This window comes from Metarhizium album (assembly GCF_000804445.1).
Source record: "Metarhizium album ARSEF 1941 chromosome Unknown scaffold_8, whole genome shotgun sequence".
Taxonomy (NCBI): domain Eukaryota; kingdom Fungi; phylum Ascomycota; class Sordariomycetes; order Hypocreales; family Clavicipitaceae; genus Metarhizium; species Metarhizium album.
The window spans coordinates 522,561-547,262 of NW_024467582.1; the positions used below are offsets into that span (position 1 = coordinate 522,561).

The 24,702-nt window shown below is 56.4% G+C and overlaps 8 protein-coding genes across 8 annotated transcripts; 2 read left to right on the plus strand and 6 right to left on the minus strand.

Annotated features, from left to right (window-relative positions):
- Positions 1–1,954: 1,954 nt before the first annotated feature.
- On the minus strand, positions 1,955–2,616 carry MAM_03946 (Bis(5'-adenosyl)-triphosphatase; the record flags this gene model as incomplete). The annotated part of the gene is made up of 2 exons (XM_040822745.1): positions 1,955–2,461; positions 2,554–2,616. 2 exons carry the CDS (start codon positions 2,614–2,616, stop codon positions 1,955–1,957), a joined length of 570 nt encoding a protein of 189 aa, XP_040679251.1.
- A 947-nt stretch (positions 2,617–3,563) lies between these two features.
- MAM_03947 (Major facilitator superfamily domain, general substrate transporter) lies at positions 3,564–5,480 on the minus strand (the record flags this gene model as incomplete). The annotated part of the gene is made up of 4 exons (XM_040822746.1): positions 3,564–3,619; positions 3,683–5,061; positions 5,135–5,208; positions 5,268–5,480. The coding sequence occupies 4 exons, from the start codon at positions 5,478–5,480 to the stop codon at positions 3,564–3,566; spliced, it is 1,722 nt and encodes a 573-aa protein (XP_040679252.1).
- A 1,508-nt stretch (positions 5,481–6,988) lies between these two features.
- MAM_03948 (uncharacterized protein) lies at positions 6,989–8,093 on the minus strand (the record flags this gene model as incomplete). Its single annotated transcript, XM_040822747.1, has 3 exons — positions 6,989–7,348; positions 7,405–7,771; positions 7,852–8,093. 3 exons carry the CDS (start codon positions 8,091–8,093, stop codon positions 6,989–6,991), a joined length of 969 nt encoding a protein of 322 aa, XP_040679253.1.
- A 536-nt stretch (positions 8,094–8,629) lies between these two features.
- Positions 8,630–11,057, plus strand: MAM_03949 (pre-mRNA splicing factor CEF1; the record flags this gene model as incomplete). The annotated part of the gene is made up of 2 exons (XM_040822748.1): positions 8,630–10,633; positions 10,725–11,057. 2 exons carry the CDS (start codon positions 8,630–8,632, stop codon positions 11,055–11,057), a joined length of 2,337 nt encoding a protein of 778 aa, XP_040679254.1.
- Positions 11,058–11,393: 336 nt separating this feature from the next.
- Positions 11,394–13,744, minus strand: MAM_03950 (multidrug resistance protein fnx1; the record flags this gene model as incomplete). Its single annotated transcript, XM_040822749.1, has 5 exons — positions 11,394–12,051; positions 12,184–12,370; positions 12,435–12,459; positions 12,524–12,806; positions 12,891–13,744. 5 exons carry the CDS (start codon positions 13,742–13,744, stop codon positions 11,394–11,396), a joined length of 2,007 nt encoding a protein of 668 aa, XP_040679255.1.
- A 551-nt stretch (positions 13,745–14,295) lies between these two features.
- On the minus strand, positions 14,296–16,085 carry MAM_03951 (hexokinase XprF; the record flags this gene model as incomplete). Its single annotated transcript, XM_040822750.1, has 2 exons — positions 14,296–15,688; positions 15,886–16,085. The coding sequence occupies 2 exons, from the start codon at positions 16,083–16,085 to the stop codon at positions 14,296–14,298; spliced, it is 1,593 nt and encodes a 530-aa protein (XP_040679256.1).
- A 2,113-nt stretch (positions 16,086–18,198) lies between these two features.
- Positions 18,199–19,052, plus strand: MAM_03952 (Gamma interferon inducible lysosomal thiol reductase GILT; the record flags this gene model as incomplete). The annotated part of the gene is made up of 4 exons (XM_040822751.1): positions 18,199–18,429; positions 18,501–18,580; positions 18,643–18,925; positions 19,032–19,052. 4 exons carry the CDS (start codon positions 18,199–18,201, stop codon positions 19,050–19,052), a joined length of 615 nt encoding a protein of 204 aa, XP_040679257.1.
- Positions 19,053–19,129: 77 nt separating this feature from the next.
- On the minus strand, positions 19,130–23,163 carry MAM_03953 (SH3 domain containing protein; the record flags this gene model as incomplete). Its single annotated transcript, XM_040822752.1, has 4 exons — positions 19,130–20,049; positions 21,535–22,829; positions 22,903–22,986; positions 23,045–23,163. The coding sequence occupies 4 exons, from the start codon at positions 23,161–23,163 to the stop codon at positions 19,130–19,132; spliced, it is 2,418 nt and encodes an 805-aa protein (XP_040679258.1).
- Between the last annotated feature and the right edge of the window lie 1,539 nt (positions 23,164–24,702).

A 24,702-nucleotide genomic window follows, 5' to 3' on the forward strand; every position in this document is an offset into this window, starting at 1 on the left:
TCCAACGGACACGACTGCCCTAGCGCTGGCTTTCCCAGCCAGCCGCTCCTCATCAGGAGCCCAAGCCGCCAAGCAGGCCATCCCAAGGCCGAGGTCCAAGCGATTTGCCTCTCCTCCGTCATCGCAGCCATGGCTTCGTCAGCCCCGACCCTAGCGTTGATACGCCCATGTCTGATGCAGTTAACCGAATACGCTAGCTGGGGGCATGCGCTAGTTCCCGTTCGCGATATTTTCATAAGCCGCACTGGGTGGACCCCTGGGGGGCAACCTCCTGCAATGTCGCATAGCGTACGGAGTGCTCCGTACGTTATAAGGTGGTCTACTTGCACACAAAAGTGTGGCGTGTGCCACGTTCATTTCATGGTGATAACTATGTGCGTCGATATCACATCTGCGTGACTTTCTGCAATGTGCCAAACGAGGATTGGACATGCGCATCAATTTGATCCAGAAGACGCGGCACATTGCAAGCCGTGAACTCCGACAAGAGAAAGAACCGAGACAAGGAGAACGTTGCACGGTTAGGCAGCGCCTCAGCTACAAGATACGAAGGGCTCTGGGTACGGAGTATGATAGACGTCCTGAAAGGCTACAAAAGAGAGCTATGTTTGCGCACGGCATGATGGAAGTGCGTTTTGTGGTCTGTTCCGGGACTCGTAAAGATATCACGCTGCTCGTCGCGACAAGAAACGAGTTCAAATGCAGTCGACATTACTTACAAGTTCGTTCGCGGTCACAAAGCCCATGGATTACCGGCAAAAGCAATACCTCATGCCTTGCCCGTGAGCCTGGTTTAGTTGTACCAATATTTTCCGTACGGAGTACTTTGCCACCCGCTCAACAGAACCGGAGTCGAGGAGGAATATCCAGTTGAGCATGATTTGTAACACCCCGAGGCTGCTGCGCCAATTGCGACTCTAGGTCTTGTCTCAGAACGCCCAGTGGTAGACAGATGGATCAAGCTTCTGCCTCGTCTCGCCGTGACGACAGTCCAGTCCCGTTTATATGTGCTGATTGGAAGTTGAAGGCTGCCAAAAAATCAATATTTATTTCAGCTTGAATGAAAGAGTTCAACCTGACGACGATGATGGTATCGCTGCAGCACTGACACATCACTTCCACACGGGCGTCCGTCATGCGTCAACAAGAACACAGGCGGCATGGCCAACTGGACCGAAGGGAAAAAAGCCAATAAAACAACAAAATTCTGTCTTGGGTACGAAGCGAAGGGTCTGTGAATTACCGTACTAGAAAACCCAGCATGTCGCCACAAAGCCAGCCTTTCACTAAAGGCCACCACTCTTCGTATCCTTGCAGAACTTCATGATGGAGATGGGTGTATGGAGTACAGGCATTGTCGCTTGTTGCACGGCGGCTTCACCGCGAAGATTGCCACCGCAGCTTCACCTGGCTCCCGTTGACTCTGCTCAGGCTTTTCCCTGTGGATCAGTCCCAGGTTTTGCCTCGCCTTATTCCTGCTTTGAGGCTGAGGGGCTGTAAGGACGCATCTGACGGATACCAGGCAGCTGATACTAACAACACGTACGCTCTCGGGATATTGTGTGGTCCCGTCGTCGCCGCTTTTGTATTTGGTAGATTATCCAAGATCGGAATAAAGGCTACCAACGTGACGAGGTGCGACGGAGAGCCTATCGCAACAAGGAAATATCCTCCAAGGGACCTTGTACAGGGTTGGGCAAAGGTAGTCGAACAGCGGCTCATCTTACGATGTGTACGCGTAGACAGCCGGAATTGCGGGGGAATGACTGCATGTTTGCTTGGAATTAGCAAAATTCACACACCGTAACCGCTGGCCTTGTGGTCACCGCATGAGGGCCTGTTTATCCCGGTGGCCACCCACACCGTCTGCGCATAGCGTTGATCCCATCATGCCGTTACGCAAACCGACACATAGTCACTGCACTTCGCTGCCATCCCTTGGCCGCAAAGAGACTCACGCTACGCCCAGCTTTCTCAGAATTTTCTTGTACTCCTCCGCCTCCTCTTCCATCTGCTCCGGGGTCCTCGAGTCTCGATCCGCGTCCTCAATCCTGGGCATGCCGCCGGCGGGCGCGGGGCGACGCTCTCGATCCCACATGGCACCGCCGACATTCCCATCCTCACTAGACATCTTGACGTAAATGGCATCCGGGCTGTCACCCACGTCTCCCTTCCTCCGAGGAATCACGTGAACGTGTAAATGGGGGACAGTCTGACCCGAGTCGGGCCCATCTTGCACGGCGACCGTGAAGCTCCCCGAGAGCAGGTTTCCGGGCTCAGGCAGGTATTTCTGCGCCAGCATCCGCTGCGCGAGCTGGACGGTGCAGAAGAGATCTGCCGTCTCGGCTGGAGACAGGTCTGTCAGGCGCGGATGGGGCTTCAACGGACACACGAGGATGTGGCCTGGGATGAGGGGCTTGAGATTGACGAGGGCATACGAATGTGGTGTCGTGAGGAACACCTGGTAATTGGGCGGTTAGGGTCTTGTGACTGGCTCCGTTGCAATCGCGTAGACGGAGTGTTCAGAGCGCGCGGAATGCCCATGGCACGCACCTGCTTTGTGACCTCGAAAGGCCCAAAATGTATTGACATGCCTTCCGTCTTTGTGGATGTCATGATGGTTCTGCGAAGAGGGGATGACGATGGGAGATGCCTGCCGATGCCTGATGCAGCTCGAAGCATGTTATCATGGAGGGCGCCAGTGTGCAGCTGCTCGTGCGCCTATGCGCGTGATGAGGGTTGTTTGATAGGGACCTGGGATGGTTGGTATTGGGCCAGAGGCGCGACGCGACCCGACATGACAACACCAGACACAAGTCGTCCTGACTCCTCCCTCATACGAGTGCTCACTGCTCGGCGAAGAGAAGCGCGCTGCTGCGGCGGCTGCCCAGGCGTGGATCAATGCCAGCCATTGGTCAATGAACCGCCGACCCGCCATCTGCTAGCGCCCAAGTTATCTACTTACCCAAGAAGTGCCGAAGAGTGTTGCAACTTGCCATGCTTGTGGTCATCGGTCACCAGCCGGCACGCATGGCTACAGTCTCGGGCATCGAGACATGAGTCGTTTTGATCTCGTTCATCGAGAAATCAAACAGCAAAACACCGACTGCTGCTTTCCAGCGTGCCAGATCTGCCACCACACATACGTTGTCAAGACTCACGGCCAACGGCAGGGTACCACACGTGCATATACATACATATATGAGTACGAGGAATTCGTCCGTCACACCCAGCTTGATGGAAAAGCAATGACTCGCAATCCTCGGCTATTCTGCCTTCAAAATCGTTGCCATAGGCTTGTTCAAGCTTCCGAGGCCGAGGCCAAACCCCGCAACATTGGCTAACATCGACGAGAAAGAAATAAATGTCTCGTCCGAAAATATGTACACTCTAAGCCTAAACTTGACATCTACGCTGACACAAATCGAAAACATGTACGGACCAGCGAATGTGCGAATAGAAAAAAAGGCACGGAAATGCCACGTATTGAAACGTCAGTACCGAATTTCGTCCTCGTCCACAGGAAAAACGACGCCACCGGTGCCAACTGCTTATGGAACGGTTCAATTGAGCGGCTCGCGCGCATCCCCTTCTTCTTCGTGGTCCTCGTGCCAATAGACTAATGATGATGAGGTCAGCCAGCAGCGAGGAATCGGCACCCTGCAAGTCTCTTCAAACTTACCGAACGGCGTGATTATAAAGCTGCAGACCAGCGCAAACGAGAAAAGACCAGCGATGGCGACGAAAATAGCCTGCGGAAAGCTACCTACCGTTGCAGCGTATAAACCGTTGAATGCCACAGGTCCAATGACTCTGACGAGAGCTTGAAGCATGCCAATTGCACCGAGAACGCTGCCGACCCTGTCGTGTGGAACGTGCTTCGTGATGACAGATTGACTGGTTGCACTTCCAAGCCCGCCGAACGCAGTGACCATGGCGCAGGCGACAAAAGGCCCAGGGGCCCTGGCAAGACTGTATCCGACATACCCCAAGATATCCGAAACAAGGGCGATGCGGAGAATCCATATGTCCAAATGATCGGCTCCGCCGTTCCTATCCGTAGGAGTGATACCAGATCGCCGTCTTCTCTTGGCGGCAGGTCGTACACGAAAAAAGTAGTTGATGAATGGGAAGAAGCCCATGAGTACAACGACTCGAAAGGAGGAGGCGGCGGCCACGAAGCGTGACGTTTCAGGAGTCTGCCAGCCAAACACGTACTCGGCGTAGAGCATGATAACCTGGCCAGTGGCCATGGCGGTTCCCATGATAACCATATCGCAAGTGGCTAAAGCCAAGAGGTTGAGGCGGAGTCTTGTCGAGGTTCCTTGTCCCCTGGGCCACAGAACAGAGAGAGATGAGAAGGGGTTTCTCTCCCGCACCCAAGAGACCCAGGATACCGATCGTTCCCTGCGCGCCTCCTCTTCCTTGCGATGCTTCTCGCGAGCGACAAGCTTCTTGTTTCCGGACAATGAATCAGGGATGACAAAGGCGACAAACACGATGAAAAAAGAGTGAGCCGCGAGACAGACGTAAAATACTGAGACCAGGCTTCCCGTCAATCTGACGATTTCTCCGCCCAAAAGCTGACCCGCGGCCAAGCCGGTGAAGAGACAGGCATGGATATAGCCAATGGCCACAGCACGTCTGGATGGAGGCGTGCAGTCGCTTGTATATGATTGAGTCAGGATGTGTCCAGCCGTGAAGGAGCCCGTCACGCCGTCGAAGATGGATCCAAGCATCAACCAGCGATAATCAACAATGTCGGGAAACTTGGCGGCCAGGATGGTTATGAATTCGCCGAGCAATCCACCGCAGGATGCAAGAGCAAGTAATCGCCGGCGACCATATCTATCGGACAGCTGTCCAAGCCGAGGGGCAGAGTAGGCGCTGAGCAAACCTGTGCAAAAGCTCATGGCCAGCATGAAGGCTGCAACACGTTTCTGAACCTCTGGGTTTCTGCATTGGGGGTTGTCGGCGCCCAGAATGACGGGCCTGGCGTTGGGATCCGGGTGCAGATGCTGTTTACTTGCAAAGTAATGCTGACATACCAGGTCGAGAATCCTGTGACAATGTTAACCGAAATATCGACACGCACGGCGCTGCGAAGACTTGCGCGGTCCGAGGGGCGCCTTACAGATTCAACTTGGGCACAATGACACTTCCAAAAGCAAGGGTGAAGACTGAATACGGCGCCAGCAACCAAAAGACCTAGAGCCACCTGATTAACAACAAGATCAGTCTCCTTGGTCTCGAGCTGGAGCACTCACCGACGGCTTTCGCCACCAAGGCAGTCCTTCAAAGTCGGCCAGGCCGTTCCAAGCCCCCTTGGCGCCTTGTACATTGCTTGCCGCGGTGACTTTCCCAGTCTCCTCAACAACCGTGCCTAGGAGACTGGTTGTTTCGGTGGCAACTGCCATGGGCAAATTCGAATCATGTTGCCGGTCACCTTGCGCCTCTGGACCGTTCCGTCGGCTTGGCATCTTGGAATAATGATACGGGGAGGCGCAGCACGTGCACCATGTATTCGACGAAGCTATTAGATCATGAGTTTCCGTGGGGCGAGGGTCGCAATCAAAAGCAGCTTATGGGCGACGGCCAGATTGATCAGGTGTGCTTGGGGCTTTGTGTTTGGTAAGCCCATGTCGTAGCACAGCTGTGAGTTCTGTCTCAAATCTGGGAGCGCATGTGTTTCAGAGCGATGGTGGAGGAAACGTAGGCTCTGGGTATTGTTGTGGTATGCGGGCTTGGCCATTTATGATGGACGCTATGAAGTGGACGACGCGGAAAATTCTCGACCAAGGCTGAGGAGTCAATGACGACCAGTTGACCACAGAATCTCCCGACCCCAGCGGACATGGACGCGCATCTTGGAACTAACCGGTCGAAGCCTACATGTGATCTAGGGGCCCAGGCGACGGCATTGATTAAAAAACAATGCCGAGCACACAACGCAAGTACGGACTACGGAGTACTCCGCCAGCAAGGCGGCAGCAGGCCAAGCAACGGTAGTTTCAGCCCCCCGTCCCCATGGCTGGCGCACCATGAAGCCATGCTGCGCTTGCTGGAAATAAAAGGGAGCCGTGGCCAGTCCCCAGAGGGCTTCGAGCATTCCTCGCCCGCCGTTTGCAATTTGCAATGCGTGTTGGGAGCGCGATGCTGTTGCTGCAGGAGAAGCATTACGCAGCATGCTGTCGTCATGGTTTCATGGAACGGTTTGGCCCATGTCGCCGCCCTCGCAGACCCAACGGTCCATCGCACCAATGAAGTGATGACAGCGCCAGCCGGAATCAGGTTTAGTTACGGAGTACTAGGGTCGAAGACGATTGCCCAGTGGATGTGGCGTTACGCGGCGTGGAATGACCCAAACTCCGCGCTGCGGCTCCTAGACTTTGGGGCTTGAGATGCAGTGCGCGCGATAATCGTGCCCGCCCCACTTTATGTGGTTCGGCTAGCAAAAGCCCTCACCACCAAAGGTGGTGCTCGACAGCAAGGCGGGCCGGACACCAAGGCGGGCCAATTTTCAACCTAATAACGCTATTAACCTCTTCGCCTATAATGTACACCCTTCTCGTCCCAAATTTCTAGTAGATCTAGTACAGAATCCAGACGCCATTTACGTGCCTTTTTAGCTGCTTCAAAAAACGTCCTCTTGGCGTGGTTGTGGCGCCTTTTGTCGGCATGCTCTTTATGCTTGCTGTTCGCCTGATGAACTCGAGAAAGGTCTTTGCAAAGGCGTGATTGGAAGGAGAAACGGCGAATGGTTGACGCGACAGGTATGCATTTGTTGGCGGTGACGGGAGGGGAGCCATATGAAGAGGTGCATTATCTGTTGACTGTTTTTCTAGACCGGGAAATAAAAATAGGACATGTATAGAAAACCAGATATTACAGCCCTTTTTAAAAAAAAAATCAAAAAAATCAAAGGTCGTCACTCATTCATTGGAAGCTTCAACGAAAAAAAAAACCCCGGATGTAATTACGCAGCTCATTAAAGATCCACCTGATCAATCGCCGGCCACCATTGAGACCAGGCCCCCTGCTCGTCGAGGTTATTGCTGACTTCCGCGAAAAGCTGGTTCAACAAGGTATTAGTGTCGAGCTCGTGCTCGTGCTCGTGCTCGTGCTCGTGCCCTTGAACCGGCCAAGTCGCCTGCGCCGAGGGCCGCTCCGCGCCCCGAATCTCCCGAGTATGCGCGTCGGATCTATCCACGACACGGAACTCGTGGACAGACTGGTGTAGAGTATCAAAGTCTGCTCGTGTGCGCCCCTGGTATCGTGTCCGGTCCTCGGTTGCTCGCTCGTAGAGCACGGATGCATGGTGTATCGTTTTGATCTTGCGCGTGCCGCCCTCTCAATGTTAGCGCAACGGTGGCCACGGTCGTGTCATGCTTGCGGGCGGCTTACCCATCCGTCGGCGATTTTCCAGACAAGTCGAAACTTTTCCAGGTAGTCGAGACACATTTTGAGACAGTCGCTTGCTCGCGGGCTGCGGCCCAGGTTCATTCGGGGGTATTTCGCCACGTAGAGGTTGAGGTAGCCGGCTGAGAATGCGCAGAACCCGGCAAAGGGCGTCATGAGATGCACGCCACACTCGGAGGCCTCGTGTAGAATGGCGGCGATGTGCTCTGCCGCGCCGAAGAGGAGTCGGGAGCTGTCGTCCCACCAGCCCTCGGGGGCGGGCGCCCCCAGCATGGGCTGGTCGACTGGACCCCGTGGCTCCGACTCCGGGGTCGGCAGGAAGGGGAAGTACTCGCGGTGAAGCATGAGGGTGCTGACAAGGCGTAAGCAGGGGCGGCGGCGGCAAGTTGGGAGCCCCGTCGACCGCTACCGCTGTGGGAAGGGGATTCTTACCTCACGTAGTACAGGAGATTGAGGTAGACGAACGTCTCGCCGAAGCCGAGCGTCATGTGGACGGCCACCGAGTTGCTGGGGTAATGGAGCTTCCGATGCTGGCCTGCCCTCAGTGCGGACTTTGGTAGCGTCGGAGCGCCGGACACGATCAAGACTCGAGCGTAGTCATGTCGTTCCTGGTGTCTGTACGAAATACAGTGCAGAGCGGTACGCACTTTTGTTGGCACCCGACAGAACATCATGTTGAAGTACTTGTGCACGGGCGAGAGCACCGAGTCTGGTCTTGTCGCCTTACTCCCTCAGATGAGAAGCTGTAGATCGTTTATTATATGCTCGGGACTGTCAGCATCGTACGTCTCTTGATGCTACAGAAGCCGTTTGATTACCTAGTAACTAGTCATTAGCTCGCGTACTTTACGAAGCAGAATAACCGCACGTGGCCATGACTTCATCTGCACCATGGGCCTCCTAGCAACAACAGCTCGCAGCTCTTCGTACAGGCGTCGATGGCAATGATGACAAAACATGCTGCTCTTCGATAGATGCCCAAGCGCAATTTGAATCTGAAGAGCCCAGTAGACGATGCTCAAGAGCACGCACTTTGCCCACTTGGGCAGGCCTCCCCGCCAACCAACCAGCGCTCGTCGTTGCATGACTCAGCAACTCAGATCGGCCTGCACCATTTTCCAGTAGCGAGGTCAACCAACACGAGCGCAGAGCATCCGCCGCCCGTCGTCGTCGCCGCATCGCATCGCATCGCATACAGCGTTTGTCCACCATGCCGGTCGTCAAGGGAGGTGTTTGGACCAATATCGAGGATGAAATCCTCAAAGCCTCCGTCTCCAAGTATGGCCTGAACCAGTGGGCACGCGTGTCGTCCCTGTTGGCGCGGAAGACGCCCAAGCAGTGCAAGGCACGATGGAACGAATGGCTGGACCCGAGTATCAAGAAAATAGAATGGAGCAAGGACGAGGATGAAAAGCTCCTGCACCTCGCCAAGATTATGCCCACGCAATGGCGGACGATAGCTCCCATTGTCGGCCGTACAGCCAACCAATGCCTCGAGCGGTATCAAAAGCTGCTCGATGAAGCTGAAGCTCGCGAGTCGTCCAGCCTAGGACTGACGGGCCCGGATGGGGGCGAGACGCAAGCGCCCAGCGCCGACGATGTCAGACGATTGCGCCCCGGCGAGCTCGACCCCGATCCCGAATCCAAGCCTGCTCGCCCTGATACTATCGACCTCGACGAGGATGAAAAGGAGATGCTGAGCGAGGCTCGAGCTCGTTTGGCCAACACTCAAGGTAAAAAGGCAAAAAGAAAGGCCCGAGAGCGTCAACAAGAGGAGTCTCGTCGCTTGGCGACCCTGCAGAAACGGCGGGAGCTCAAGACGGCCGGTATCAACATCAAGGTCATCACAAGGAAAAAGGGCGAGATGGACTACAACGCCGACATTCCGTTCGAGAAGAAGGCAGCACCCGGATTCTATGATACAGCTGAAGAGCAAACGCAAAACGAAGCACAACGCAGAGCGTTTGATCCCCAGAAGCTGAATCTAGCCACGAAGCGGAAGGGCGACGAGGAGGAGGACGGCGATCGTAAGAGGAGAAAGAATGAAAAAGAGGGGCTTTCCGAGTCGCAAAAAGCAGCCATCAAGGCCGGTCAAATGCAGAAGATTCGAGAGGCTGAGCAAAGCAGCAAGCGCCGACCTCTGAACCTGCCTGCACCGCAAGTCAGCGAGGGCGAGCTGGAGGACATCATCAAAATGGGCAAGATGGGCGAAGCCGCAAATGCGGTGGCCAGAGAAAGCGACAATGACGCCACGAGAGGGTTTGTCAATTCATACTCTACGCTCAACACCAGCGCGCCTATACGTACGCCCAGGGCCCCGGAACAGGAGGACCACATTGCGAATGAGATTCGAAATATCCGTGCCTTGAACGACACAAAGTCGGCGCTGCTGGGGGGCGAGAACACCCCCCTGCACGAGGGAGCAGGATCAACCGGCTTCGACGGCATCGCGCCCAGGAAACAAGCCATGGCGACGCCGAATCCCCTCGCAACCCCGTTGCGATCCGGGGCCGGCGTTGGAGCAACGCCTGGCCGGCCTGGACAAACGCCGATGCGTACGCCGCGTGACACCTTCTCACTGAACCAGGAAGATGGCATGATGCCGTCCGCCACGCCCCGCGACATGAGGATGCACGACCTTGCCATGCGGAAGCAACTACGCTCGGGCCTTGCTTCGCTCCCAAAGCCCAAGGAGACCGAATGGGAGTTTGAAATTCCCGATGAGGAGCGGGAGACGGCCCCGGCAGACGGCACACTAGAAGAAGACGCCGCGGAACGAGACCGCCGGGAGCAGGCAATACGTGCCGCGGAGGAAGAACTAGAGCGGAGACGGAGAACACAAGTCATGCAGAAGGACTTGCCGCGACCGCCGATTGTCGACCTGACCCTGTTGCTCGAAAAGGCCGACGCCATCCAGGACGCCGGGGAGGCCATGATCGCCAGAGAAGCAGCGTTACTCATGGCCAATGACGCAGCTCGATATCCCCTGGCTGGCTCACAAGTCAAGGGCGCCCACAAGCCCATTGAGCGCTTCGACGACGACGCGCTCGCAGACGCTCGCCTCCTGATTTTGTCGGAGACGAAGCCCCGTCCCGAACTGGAGCAGATCCAAGATTTTTTTGAGACGCGAGCGAAGAACTCTATGCTCCTAGGACTGGGATGCTACAACGATGACGAGGCGGAGCACGAGGCCGCCATGCGTGCTGCATTTGACGTAAGTTTGCACCCCCTTCCTCGCCGTCACAAGGGCCGACTATCTACCTGGAGGGTGCTGTTAACTTTTTTTTTCCCCTCCCTCTCCGCAGGCCGTCCAGGATTCAATCATGGCCTCAGCAGAGCAGGGCGCCAAGCTGGAGAAGAAGCTGGCTCTTCATCTCGGCGGATACCAAAAACGGCAAAAGATGCTCCGGGACAAGATCAACGGTGCCACGGACGCGCTGGAGAAGGCTCGAAACGCTCTAAGCGGATTCAAGACGTTGGCCATATCCGAGGACGTGGCGATAGACAGACGGTTGGAGGCGCTGAGAGAGGAAGTCGCGTACGTTACTAGGCGGGAGAGAGAGGCGCAGGAGGAGTACAGGAAGGCGAGGGACGAATTGTCCGCCCTGAGGACGGACGGGAGAAATGGACACCTCTGAAGAGAAACAAGACAACGGGGGCTTGTTGATTTCGATGCTGGGAAGAACGCGTGCGTTGCGGGACAGGACAAGTTGACCAAGGTCTGGTTCCTTAATGTATTCTAGAAAACCTGACGGTGGTTTAAAATCCACATGCCCCGTAGGCAATATATATATGCCCAAGGGGGAAGGAAACTGTATGATAGAAAGTGCTCCATCCAAAAAGTGCAAGCTGAAACCATTGCTCCGTTCCTAGACGACGTCATGTCCGAAAGCCGCCTTCAAGAAGCCACGCTTGAACGTGGATAATCCCCCCTCTGGAGTCCCCGACATGGTTAGTGGGACGTACGTACGTGCTCAACTGACGCTGTGGTTCTTGACGTGCTTCCTGGCAGGCAATCTCTTCAACTTCATGGGCACGACAAGGGCCACAGAAACGGCGGCCATGAAGATGCAAAATCCAAATGTCAACCGGAGCGACGCCTCGTATGCCTGGATGACCTGCTCTCTGTACGGCTCATCCAACTGGGCCACGGCCTCGACCGACGCCCTCACGCGGCGAATGACGCCCTCTTTCAGCTCGCCACTCACGTAGTCGTCTAGATAAAAGACGAGGGCATTCTGAAGCAGCAGACTGCTCATGGCTATGCCGAGGACCATGCCCAGACTGCGCCAGAGGATGAGCGTGCTCGACACGACTGCCTGTTCGGACTGCGGCGACGAGGCCAGGATGGCCATGAAGGTCCCCGGGAAGCTGAAGCCGCCGCCGATGGACGACGGGAGCAGCGTGAGGAAGTAGGCGACGGACGGCAGGTTCCGGCGCAGGGAGAAGAGGCAGACGGTGCCGATGAGGTAGCCGGTCGCTCCGCAGACGAGGGGCCACTTGAGGCGGCGCGTCCATGTAATGGCGAAGCCGGTGAGGGCCCCGAAGAAGGAGGAGACGAGGGTGGGTGCGACCAGGCGGAAGCCCGAGTCGGTGGCGGACATGAGAAGGACGGCCTGGAAGTAGAGCGGACTGTTGCGTCGGGTAGTTAGCGACGTGGCACTCGGTAAGTCGAGAGTCGAGACGGCGGTGGATGACGCGGTGATGCCGCTTGTCTGCTGCAACGGCAGGGTCCCCTCCCTGGAAGGTTACGTGGGGACGTACATGTTGAAGAAGATGGCGTTGGAGAGCAAGGCGGCAATGCCATTGGAGTAGATGAGATTGGAGCGCGGAGATTCCTGGATGAGACGCAGCGGCATGATGGGCTTGGAGACGCGAGACTCGATGGATATGAATGCCGGAAAGCAGACTGCAAAGATGGCGAGCGAGGCAATGACGAAAGGATGAGACCCTGCAATTTGTCAGTTGCCGCCCTGTCCGCCCTGACTACGGAGACGTGTCTCGTTCTCACTTACATGGCATCACATTGCCACCGAGATTCTGGCCAACAAATCAGTCAGGGCAAGCCAAAGGCCACGGCGTCATGACACGAAACAACACCTACCAGTCCAAGTATGAGAAAGGAAATGGCAACAGTCAAGAGCAGCGACCCTTTGGCATCAAACTCTCGGATGGCTTGCGTGACCGTCTTTCTCTCGCCCACGATGCCCAGGTCATCGGGTATGGCCGTGGCCGAGATGCACAAGCCAATCACCAGGGGAGGGATCTGGATGCCAAACATCCACCTCCAGCCGATTGCTTCGGCCATTGCGCCGCCGAGAGCAGCCCCAAGGGCAGAGGCCGCTCCGTAGACGATGTTCATGTACGACTGGTACGCTCCTCGCCGTCTAGTACAACAACAGACACGTCAGCAAAGGCAGGCAAGCTAGGCTAGCTAGCTAGCCAGGACGCAAGCGCCTGGAGACACGCACTCGATTGGGATCAAATCACTCGTGATTATGCTCCCGACCGTCATACCCCCTCCCGCACCAAGTCCGCAGAATGCTCTCGCCGCTATGAAGGCCTGGATGCTGTCCGCCAGGGCACACCACAGCGTGGCGAGGCCGAAGATGGCCAAGGACCCCAGGAACAAGGGTTTCCTGCCCAGGGCGTCAGACAGGCGTCCCAGCAGCGGCTGGAAGGCGGTAGAAGTCAGGAGGAACGCCGTGGACAGCCAGGACGCCGAGTTGGCGGCGCCAAAGTAGGATGTGATGACGGGATGAGACGAGGCCATGATGGTGCCGTCGAAGCACCCGATGAAGTGCACCAGCAGAACCTGCGAGAAGATGTACCAGAAGCGTGAAAAGGACGTGTCGCTCAGGAAGAGGACGGCGTCGGCGTCGGCGTCGGCATCGGCAGCGGCATCGGCATCGGCAGCGGTCAGGCCGGAGGCTGCGGAAAGCCCAGAGACGGACGCACGTGGACGGAGAAGCGGTGATCGTTCAGACGGTGAGTGGCCATTCGGAACGCCGCCGTGGCCTTGGCCTTGGCCTTGGCCTTGGCCGTCAATGTCATCGTGGCTGCGGTTGCGGCCGGGGCTGGTGGTGCACGGCTGGTTCGATGTCACCGGCCGCAGAACGGCGACGTCTGCTGACTCGGGCTCGAGAAAGGGTCCAGCCGTCGGCAGAGAGCGGGAGAGCATGTCCATGTCCGGTGCATCATCGTGGTCGTGGTCGTGGTCGTGGTCGTGGTCGTGGTCATCATGGTCGTTGCCGACATCGACGTGGCCGTTGCCGCCGACGCATTGCCCTGGCACGGGCACGACACCATCCGCGGAAGCCGCCATCGTCTGTCTGCGCATGAGAAGAGGAGACGAGACGAGACGAGACGAGGACCAGACCAAGCCGGCGTTGGTTCGAGATGGGCCAAGGCCTCGCCCATTCGTCAAGGGTCCAGAATCGCGCGGCCGCGACCATCTTGCCTTCTCTCACCGGCCTCCTCCTCTCGCTCGCCACGCGCCTCCGACTCGGCCGCATGAAACCGGCTAAACTGCCGGGCCCCAGTCCCAGTCCCTCCAGGCTAACTGTCTTTCACCTTGCGAAATAATGACCGGTCAAAAAAGCCTGTACGGAGTACGTGCACACACAACTGGTACTTTCTGTCTGTCTATCGCATGTTTGCCGGACCATCTGCTTCGGCAGTCCCTTCCGCCGCAAACTGAGCCATTTTATCCCACCAACCCCAGTCTTCCCAGTCGTCCGTCCACATGTCCGACAAGTCCTCCCAGCCCGTCCTGCTGCAACTCCGCACCGGTGTGGACTGTTTGCAACGAGCTTTCCGACTGGCAGGGTAATGTCCTCGAGTAAGTTGCGCCATCAAAGTTTCCGTCTCGTCTCTTCACGTCTGCGACGCCTGGCTGGAAAGGGCCGCCGCCACCAGGATTCCAGCGCCCGTGATTCCGCCGTCATGGCATGGACTCATTGCCACTCTGGGAGGAAAGTCATTGCCACATCTCCTCTTGACAAGCTGGTCCACAAAGTGTTGGCAGTCCACTAGATAGTCCTGAAAGTGCACAATGCAGCCGCCAGTGTAGCCAACCCCCAACTCGCCCGTCTCCCATGTTGGAGGTGGAGGCGAACCATCAGCGGGAATTTCCTCCCCGAGCGCGAGCAACGCAATAATGGCCGCTGCTATAATCCCGGCCGCCCGCACTTCAATGGCCTTGGCAATACGGTACAACGCCTCGGCATGATGCTCCGTCCAAACGAACTCGGAGCCCGCCGGCTCGGGAAACTCGGCCCTCAAAGTTGCTAGCAGCGTCGTGGGCTGCAGCGGCTTGAAGTGGCTTAAAAACGTCGTCGTCAGGACGTCCTGTTCCAAGATTTTTCGTGGCAACAAATCTCTCCCAACGTTGAGTCTGCTGGTCATGTAGTCGACAAACATGATACGCCCAAGCTCTCCGAGGTATCGGCCAGCCGTCATGTACTCCAGGGGCTGGAATCCAGGTTTCTCATTTTTCGCGCTCAGCTCATCATCCCAGGCGCTAATCAACCCAAGCTCGCGCATCGGCGGCGCCGTTCCGTTGATGCTCCATTCAGTATTCACCGCGATCTTGACATCTTCTACCTTCTCTCCAGGCAGAACATTCACGTTTTTAGGTCGTTTGCTCGGGTGAAGAAGGCGAAGCTTCACCGGGATTGTAGCGTTGCTCCCAGTTCCCAGTATCAGGCCCATTGCGGCACGCCGATGGCCCGGCCTGTCATAGTTGAAGATGAAGGATATTAGGGTAGAGACGGAGTCATTGGCAATGGCGGCAACATAAATGGGTGGCAGCTTGTCGCCCCTGTGTTTATCGTACGCGGCTTGAAGATGTATTCCAAGGTCGACATGGGGGGGGATGGCAAAGCCTTTACCCATGGAAGAAATAATCGCCTTCTCTAGTGACGGCTGTTCGGCGGGGAAACTAAATGTGATGCCAAGAGGAAGTGGTGTGCTGATGGGGAGGTTGAACGCCCTGCATCCTTCTTCCACGACCTCGGCAACACATTTGCCAATCCAGAGGAATAGACTGTCGCCATTGTCGCTCTTTAGATGGTTGGAAATCGGCCACGACTTCCCCAAATGTCGGCGTACGCGACCAGCAGGCGATGTTGGGATTACCTGGCCAGTGGTGCTGTCATTTGCACCGTTTCCCCGATTCCCATTGATCCCATGACTCGTATTGCTGGGAGGAGCGACGGAATCGCCCGCGAGCAGCTCCACGAAACCAACTCTTAGATTGGTTCCCCCGCTGAGGTGGTGTTAGCCACAAAGAACGACGACGCTGACACGTCTGCTTCGAGTTTCACACACTTACATGTCGATGGCGAGGTGCCTGCATGGCCGAGAACGTTGGTTAGCCCAGGTGTAATATGCACGGATGGGAGGTGAAAGTGAAAGCAATAAAAGCGACTGACGGCCAAAAGTCGAACAAGATTGGCAACTTACCGTCCGTGGGCATAGTCGGCTACAGGGCGTAAAATGGACTCGGAGATGGGGGTCGGCAAAAACTGATCCAAGGACTCTGCGGAGAGACGGACAAAATTTTTCAGAAACCTCTCGGATAGGACGTGGCATTTCTCGACGTCCATGCTCATGGGCTGTAGAAATGTGCCAAGGAGGGCCAATTGCTCCGTTGTCGACGCCATGACTGCTGGTCAAGCGATGGAGGATTGATGATGCGTGACCGCTGGTGACGGGTGACCACTGATGACCGACAACCAAACGGCAGGTGCCACGCACAACCGTGAGTCGGCAACGCAGAAGCGGAAGGAGCACCAGTTGACCAGATCTCAAGGTCGAGCAAACGAGGCAGAGGGTGCAATGTCTCGTTTGGCCGTGGTCTTGTTCAAGGGGAGCAGACGACTTTCACTTTCATATTTGCCGCACCTCTCTGCAAGGGTAGATGTGAACCGATGAAACTAAGCCTCCGTAACGGCACCACCCAACAAAGACCGGAGGCGCGCGATCGAATATTAATACCCCGTACTCCGTACTCCTTACAAGGTTGTCCTCGAGCGCTCCCGTTTGCGATGGCATGGGATGGTGACAAGGCCATTCCACAGAGTGGCAACCACCCCGACGAGAAAGAGATGCACAGGGAGCGCGTGAGTGCATCGTTTGCCTTGCGGTGGCCCCGTCGGGATCCAGCGCCTTCACATTCTATACATGTCAACATCTGGCTAACGATGCTGCCTCACTACGTACGGAGCAAGTAACTACCACCAAAAAGACTTGAGTCCAGCACCAAACTCAGTTTGTTCCGTGGATGAAAGCGCCAGGGTCTCTGTGACGATGCGCCGGCCATGCGGGGCTTTGTTGTAGAGACGAGCCCGTCCCAGCACTGCTACGGAATAAGCAATAACGAACAGGGAACTCTGAAAAAGGTGTCGGCCTAATAGGTCGAGTGCTGATTCACCGACATCACGAACAAGACCGATGGATGGAGAGGGGCCCAAAGTTTTGTCGATGCAACGTGGGACCACCAAGAATAGGAAGTCTGGAAGAACCATGGATGATGCAGACCCCCCGCATATCGCTCCGTGGAACGAGTAGTAGTATAAAATACTACGCCGTTCGTGGTTGATCTCCTCGGCCGCAGCGACAGCATACGCTTGGTCGAGTCGACTAAGTGCCCGGCACTGAGTATTCCGTAACGAGGAAGTTCAGTCGTGTCCTGGCCGCCAAGGAATACGTAACAAGCTATATAATATCAGGATGGATAACCTGGATCCGCCACATGCGTTTAATGGTTGGAGTACAGAGCACTGCTTTCAGAAAGATTGGTGGGACCATGTTCAACAACGAGCTTCACACTCGCACACACATTTATGGCAGCATACAGACCAACTCGCAAGTGCTTTCATGGTCATCATAGTTTTGGGACAGCCACGTAGGTGCGGCAAGAACAGTAGATTGGGGTTCATGTCGAACTGACACACCAACAGATGCTCAATTGATGCGGGTCGACAGACATCTTTGGCGTGAGAGGGCATACACACTAATTCCAAGGCGCTTCATCCGTTGCTGGCCAAGAGCACACGGGTATATATGCTTCAGCGGAAAGAAAAAACGCGCTCAGGCCTTCAGCGTTTTCCATCTCCGGGCGATTGCCGGCGTCGATGGTGTCAAACTTCGGGCGTCCAACGGGCAAATTCCAGCCAGCCATGACTTCACAGGCACGGGGCAGCAAAAGCCACGGGTCCAAATGTTACTCGACTGGTCCGTCATGCCCAGTCAAATCCACATGAGCGGCACGACGGCTAGGACGGGCACCAAAGCCCAGAGAACGATACTACGGTACATACGGAGTAGTCCGTGTCACCCAGAGATACAACCATATGCAAAACACGTCACACGCATGTCCCCACGACTCGGTTATCCTCCACCCAGCAACTCCGGCGCTCCGTACTCACACGCTCCGTAGTCATACGCACCTCAGATCTTCAATCAGCCCATCACCTCACCTAGTTACACCCCAACCCAGCCCACTTGCTCTTTATAGTTGGTGACATCCGCTTGCGCGGGGCCCAGAATCTCCCCGACGCACGAAACGAGCCTGCAGCGACCTCCACGCCGACTGACGACGACGACGCCGACGACGACAAGAAACAATCTCGGACCTTGCCAAACGGCCGGCCCGCGAAACCTGGAAGCCCAAGGACGGGAGACTTTGCGGAGCAAGAGGCGATAAGGCCGCACACCTGCAGCGACGTTGGCTGCAGTAGGCAAAGCCACAAGCTGCGGCCCGTGATTCCAGCCATGGCTGGCAAGCAACAATTGACCCAGGGCATTTCCAGCGGGAGTCTGACGCGTTCATCGTCCATGCCGTCCCTACTCCGCCTAGGCAGATATCTGCTTCCTGCTCTGGCCGTCGTCTTGTTACTTCGGGGCATTTATGATGTCTCACACCGGCGCGGTTTCGCTGTCCGAGGCGCCGCCCATCTAGTGCCTCTGGAGGCGCACATTATTAGTAAATGCCCAGACACGAGGGTGAGTGTGTCGGCGCGCGGACAACGCGCCTCTTTCCGGGGCGGCCTGGCCGTCACTAATGCTTCGAATAGGATGCCTTGAGGGAGCTGATCCTCCCTGCGATGCAGCGGGTATATGACAAGGTTGATTTTCAGCTCAATTATATTGGAACGTACGTGCTTCCCAGATATGATGGTACGGAATACGGCGAGGCTAATGTGTCTGGACCAAAAGCCCAACGGACAACGACGGCGTCGAATGCAAACATGGACCCTCTGAATGCATGGGCAACATTATCGAGCTTTGCGCACGCGAACTCTACCCGGACCCGAAGATCAACCTGGGCTTCATTATGTGCTTGACCAGGGACTATCGACACATCCCCGAGCCAGCTCTTGTTCAAGACTGCGCCTTGGAACACGCCATCGACATTAAAGCCATCAACGAGTGTGCTGCCAGAGATGACGGCGCGCACGGCATGGCTCTTTTGCGAAACAGCATTCAACGGACCTCGGACGTAAGTAATTGAAGATGTGGACGACACGCTGTGCTACACCATTGTCGGTCGGTACAGCGGCTAAACGGCGGCCTGACTAACCTGCGCAGGCCAATGTCACCGTTAGCTGCACGATTCGACTCAATGAGGAAATCTATTGTATTCGAGATGGCGGCGAATGGAAAGACTGTCCCCACGGTCCAGGCGTAAACGACCTTGTTGTCGCTATTGAGAAGCTCTACCGCTCTTCTTAAGCGGCTCATATACATCTTTCCACAACTCGCTAGCCTCGCCAAGAGTGTACGTCATTGACACCGCGTCCATGCCTGCCTCCTCATCCCCAGCCATGACCTTGAGCGTCTCTATGATGGCGTCGAGCCCGAAGGCTTTCCCCGTTGCCTGGGTTGCGCCGGCCTCGAGCGCCACGTTGACGACGTGGATGTGGAAGTGGTAGTAGGTGGGCTGGTAGTGCACATACAGCTTCAGCTGGTCCGGTTCGACGGAGGGATACGTCTCGACGGTGGCCATAATCAGCTTGTCCTTGATGTGCTCCAGCCAGGGGATGTGCTTCCTCTTCAGGTCCCGCAGAGACCAGATGTCGCGCCGCTCCACAATGGCCAGCAGGTGCAGCGCGTCCAGCGTGCCGCGGTCCCAGTTCAGGTCAGGCAGGAGGAGGAAGCCCTCGTCGCCCGCCTCCCCCAGCTTCGTCCTGTAAATGACGTCTTGTGCCTCCTTTCGGCCCTCGATGATGTTGAACACCCAGTTCAGTCGTCCCTGGTCGCGTCTGCTCCGCATGTACGGTCTAATACACTCCTTGTATATCTCTGGCGTTTCCGTGACGCACCGCACGCGCTGCTTGCTGTACTTTTGAACGTGTGTCTCCGTGCACGGGTAGATGAGGTTGATTTTCAAGTCGGCGACGAAACCTGCCTGCTCCGCGTTGGGCCCGTGCTCGTCGTCGCTGCCCATACGGGCCAAGCTCCAGCTGTATATGTCGTTGGCGCCGAGGTTCTTGAGTCCCGCGAGCGACGCCGGGATCCGGCCCAGGTACTCGTCCGAGGTAGGGAACGGGGCGCGTTCGACGACGAGAAGCGCAGGCTCGTCGTCGATGGTGCCGTACATGGACGTCCGTCTGCCGGCCTGGTCTGCAGCCGAGTCAGCAAGGCAGCCCTGTCAACTTTGGGGGGCCCAGGCAGTAGCAGGTGGTGCGTGCAACCTTGGTTGAGGACGCGGTCGAGCCGGAACTTGGGCACGAGGGCTTCAGCCCGAGCCCGAGCCCGAGCCGTCGACTCGGCCATGGATTGCGTCTTGTTTTCTTCTCGGCAGGGGGGAGGGCAGGGCGGGTTGTTGGGACTTGTACGTCGGCCCGTGGAGTTCAACTGCTCGCTCTCGTCTCTCTCTTGGAGTTGGGTCAAATCTCAAAATGTGTGCCCGACCCGGCTGGGCTGGCCCGCCGCGCGCCCCCCCCTCCCCGGGCGCCGCCCCGCTGTGGCCGGCTGCCCTGCAACGCAAAACAGTGGCACGCGGGCTGCTTTCTGGGCAAGCAACGGCGCTGGAAGTGACAGGGCAGAGCGGGACTCGTGTGACCGGTCCACCACCACCACCAAGGCACTCACTCCCGCACATCGACTGCATTTACTCATTCGTTTATGCTGGAAGCTGGCGAGACATCCAGGCCCCAAGCAGTCCGTCGCCATGGCCAGTTTCTTTCCTTCTCTCACCTGGTGCTTGGACAACTCAGAGCAACAAGGTACTCACAGGACAATGGCATCTCAGGAAGGTATTCATTGGTATCTAAACTACCTAAGTAAATCAGGAGCTTGCGTCTCCCTTCGTATGACTATGTCCAGGTATCGCCTCATGTAGGCCGTGAAATATGTCTTCTTCGAACCTCCAAGCAGTTTCTCCCACCATCGCTACAATGACAATCCGAAACCGATGGCAAGTCTCCAGTACAGTCGCGCCATTTTGCAGGCAAAACTAAAGTATCAAACATTATTCGACAACCCAGCCATCCATGCAGTTTGTCTTTCGCCTCGGCCTCGATGTAACGCCAGTCAATGCTCATATGGCTACTTTTGAATCAAGAATGTAGACCAAGTGTCGCAGGTAATAGGACAATCACAATTCATTCGCGCCTGAATCATCTCTTCAAAATTTCTCGCGCACATGAGAACGGCCCACTAATTCGTTCGCATAACGGGCGTGGTGGTCGCTAGGGAGTCATGCAGTCGCTCATTCGTCGTGATGCTTTAAAGTTGAGGTTCTTGTTTTGTCGTAGAAAGAGATCATGTACATCGCTCAACATTCCGTGTGAAATGAAGAGATTCTGTGGTCCAGAGGTGCGGCTGCACGTTGGCTACGAGCAGGATTGGTGCAAGCAGTTCAGTATGTACACGGAGAAGGAGCTGTCGCAAAGGCGGACTCGACAGAACAAGTCTTGCGCGCTGACCATCATGAAATACTTGCTGGTGCTGGTGGCCCCGGACTCGACGCAGATTCCGTAGAACCATCGCCTTCTATCGTCTTTCTCCAGTGCTCTGGCAGGCAGACACACACGAGTGGGAATGCTTTCGTTTCCCCATGGGCTTCCGGTGATGCGTCGCGGACACCCGACGTGTTTGACACACCACTGTCTCGTTGGGCTTGCCGTCTGGCTTCCCAATCGTCTGCGCGCTGATCGAGCATGACGCCTGTGGCCCAGCCGTCATCCCAAATTCCAACAACCTTGATCATGTCGCCGCGCTCAAGAGAGAATTCGTCAGCGGCGCGGGGCTGGTATGCCCAGAGAACTGCCACCTTGTCCGAGGGATGGATATCATCTTGGGAATAGTAGTCTTTGAAAAACGGCAGCTGCTCCGATTGCTGGCTAGCCATGCCAAGTGGTGAAGAGTATCCAGCACCACCCGGTGATCGGGGGCCATCGCTTCCGAGCACAGAGCCGCTCGACAATGAACCTTGTCTTCTAGACGTTGGCGGCGGCCGCAAGACACCTCCGCGTTCGGGGGATTCACCGTACTCGTCAGATGAGGACTGGGTATCGCTTCCCTTGTGAGCTGCACCGCCCGCAAAAGCAGCGGCGCCATTGTTGCCGTCTCGCTGCGCGAGCGAGCCGCCAGAATGGCCCTCGAGCGCCGCCATACGGGCCACACGACCGCCAGGGAGCACTTCATACCCATCCGGCGCCGTCTGCTTAGCTTGTGCCATCAAGGGCCCCTTTCGAGCCGGGGAGGGTTGGTTGAAGATGCTGCCCTGCTGGCTTCCACGTCGGCTGCGCATGGCTCGGAGACAGAAGAAAACCGCCAGAGCCAAGAGGGCAAGTGCAACGAGGGAGCCGATCACAATGCCTGCTATGGCACCACCGCTGAGCTTATTTCCGCCATCGCTGCGATTGGAATCAGTCGGAATGCCTGTTGAAGATGGCGCTGATGTTGCGGTTGGCGGCGTAAAGGTCATGGTCGCAGTGATGTGAGGGAGCTTGACACCTTCGCATCGTTTCTCGGCATTGGCATTGTAGCAGCAGGTATCGGTTGAGTTGGTGCCTCCGGCGGCGCAGTAAGAGCAGAGACCAATAGTGCTATTGCCGTAACCACAGTTGCCGGACTCATTGTCGAATCCGGCAATGCACCTGTCGGTGAGGGCATCCTCGGGCAAAGAGCACGTCGCAAAATCGGCGCGGATTAGTTTGCTCAAATCAGGACTGGGGTTGGAACAGAGACTCTTGTCAGCAGTGATGTAGGCTTCGCTCTGGGCAAAGTCGGCACATGTATCTGCACACAAAGGCCGCGTCGCGTCGCCACTGAGCGAGCAGGGGCTGATGGACTTCTGAATGAGGGTGTTGCACAGTAGTGTTGTGGTATACCGGGCGTACATGTTACTCGGGTCAGTAAAGTTGATATTACCACAGCCGAATAAGCTTTGGTACCTGTGCAGTCGAGCGTCAGATCCAATCCACACACAGACAAAATGACGGCGTTGGACCGTGGTGGCGTTCTTACTTGTCTTTTACATAAGATGTCTCGACGTAAGTGGACAATTGATGGTCGAAAGACCCTGTGTCAGATACGAATTGCAAGAATGGACTACATTCAACTCGCGTTAGTAACCCAGGTCGTCTGGGCGAGGGTGGCCAAAACTTACTACATCTGCACCATGCCGGTGTTGGTCGACACGGAAGCCGATCCAAAAGCTGGGCATGCTTTTGAGCCTCGTAATGATACGCACCCGCCGTTACTTTGTGCCGTCGCTGCTCCAGGCATGAGGATGAGCAGAGTAAGTGCCGCAGCTCCCCCAGCCACAGAGCGGCTCATGGACGGTGTGTGACAATTATTAGCATGCCGACAGGGCCGCTTCGCCGAAACCTTGCGGGCGACAGGCAGCTCCATGGCCATGTTCATCATACCAAGCATCCGAAGAGCTACTAGGTCGTTGCGAAGTGGATGCTATGGCGAGTCGAGAGCCCGGGCAGCTATCATGCAGTAATCTGGGCGACGAAAACAAACTGGCGATGCCGGCCAATTGCGGTAACAAAGTGATTGGTGGATGAATACTGTGTCGATGAATATCCTAACCAAAAAGAGAGAAGGCGGCGGCCAGAAAGAAATCAATTCAGTGCGTGGTCGAATGTTGCTGGGTATCCTTAAAGGTCGTGACTTTGAAGACTGCGGAATCCGAGAGGGAATGGATAGAAACGGAACGCGAACTTGAAGTCAGACCAAGACGGGAAGGGACGATTAAAAATTAAGGGTCGCAGGTTGCAGGTTGCAGGTCGCAAGGAAGAACAACAGAAAGTAAAGGCGCAATTGGCGTACGTGGGAAAGAACGGAAAGGAAGTCGTCGAGACGCAAAGACTCGGGTCCAAGGAAATTGTAACGAGCGGCAGGCGCTAAACCAGGGCGAAGGAATTGGGCGGGCGACTGGAAGCCAGGCGCTGGAGCGAGGCGAGCACCTACAACGCCGGTCCGCAGGTGCTCGGTAAGCACCTAGAGGTAGGGTCTGGTGGTAGATCTTGTTATTAGGAGCCGGAGTCGTTCGTCCTGGCTGGGCGCATCGGACCAGAGGGCGCAAACGAGGGTGCAAAGGACAGACAGCCGGGCCCAGACAAGACGTTGAGGAACCAGCAGCGGGGACCAAACCAACGCGGCGGATAGCGGTCACAGAAGAGAGGGAACAAGGAAACAAGGACGAAAGGAAAGTAGTACGAGGGCGTGCGCACAGAGGCTCTCGAGAAGGGTGGTGCGGGAGCTGGGGAGGGCAGCATTGGTGTTTTCTGCGCCGATCAACGAAACTCGACAGTACGTACTCGGTACTATGGACGTTAGGCCCGGACTCATCAAATCTCAGACTCTCAGGATCGTGCTCATGCTCCTTGCTTCCAATGCTTGCAGCCCCCCCCCCAAATGCAAAACCGGCAGTCACGACCATGTCTAATCTCCTTCCTGCAGGCAAAACCCACGCCTTGCCGCCTCAAGCGCTCCCCCATCCGCCCCTTCCTTCCCTTCTCCTCTCTCGCTCCGCGCTGCTCGCTCCTCCTCACCAGCAGCCTCGACATTTGTTTTGCGTCCCGTTACCATGACCAACTGTTCCGTACCCGGACAATACCATACCGGTCACCCTTGATGCCATCGCTCCATACCCGGAGGCGCGTTTCTCCTACTGGTCCCTGGTGAACTCTGGTTTCTCGTCTCACCAGGTCCGCCCCCTTAAATGGGCCAACCCAGTCGACCCCCCCCTGCTTCTGACCAAGAACACGTTTGCTCATTCAACCATCATCCAATCAACACCCATCGCCGTGATTT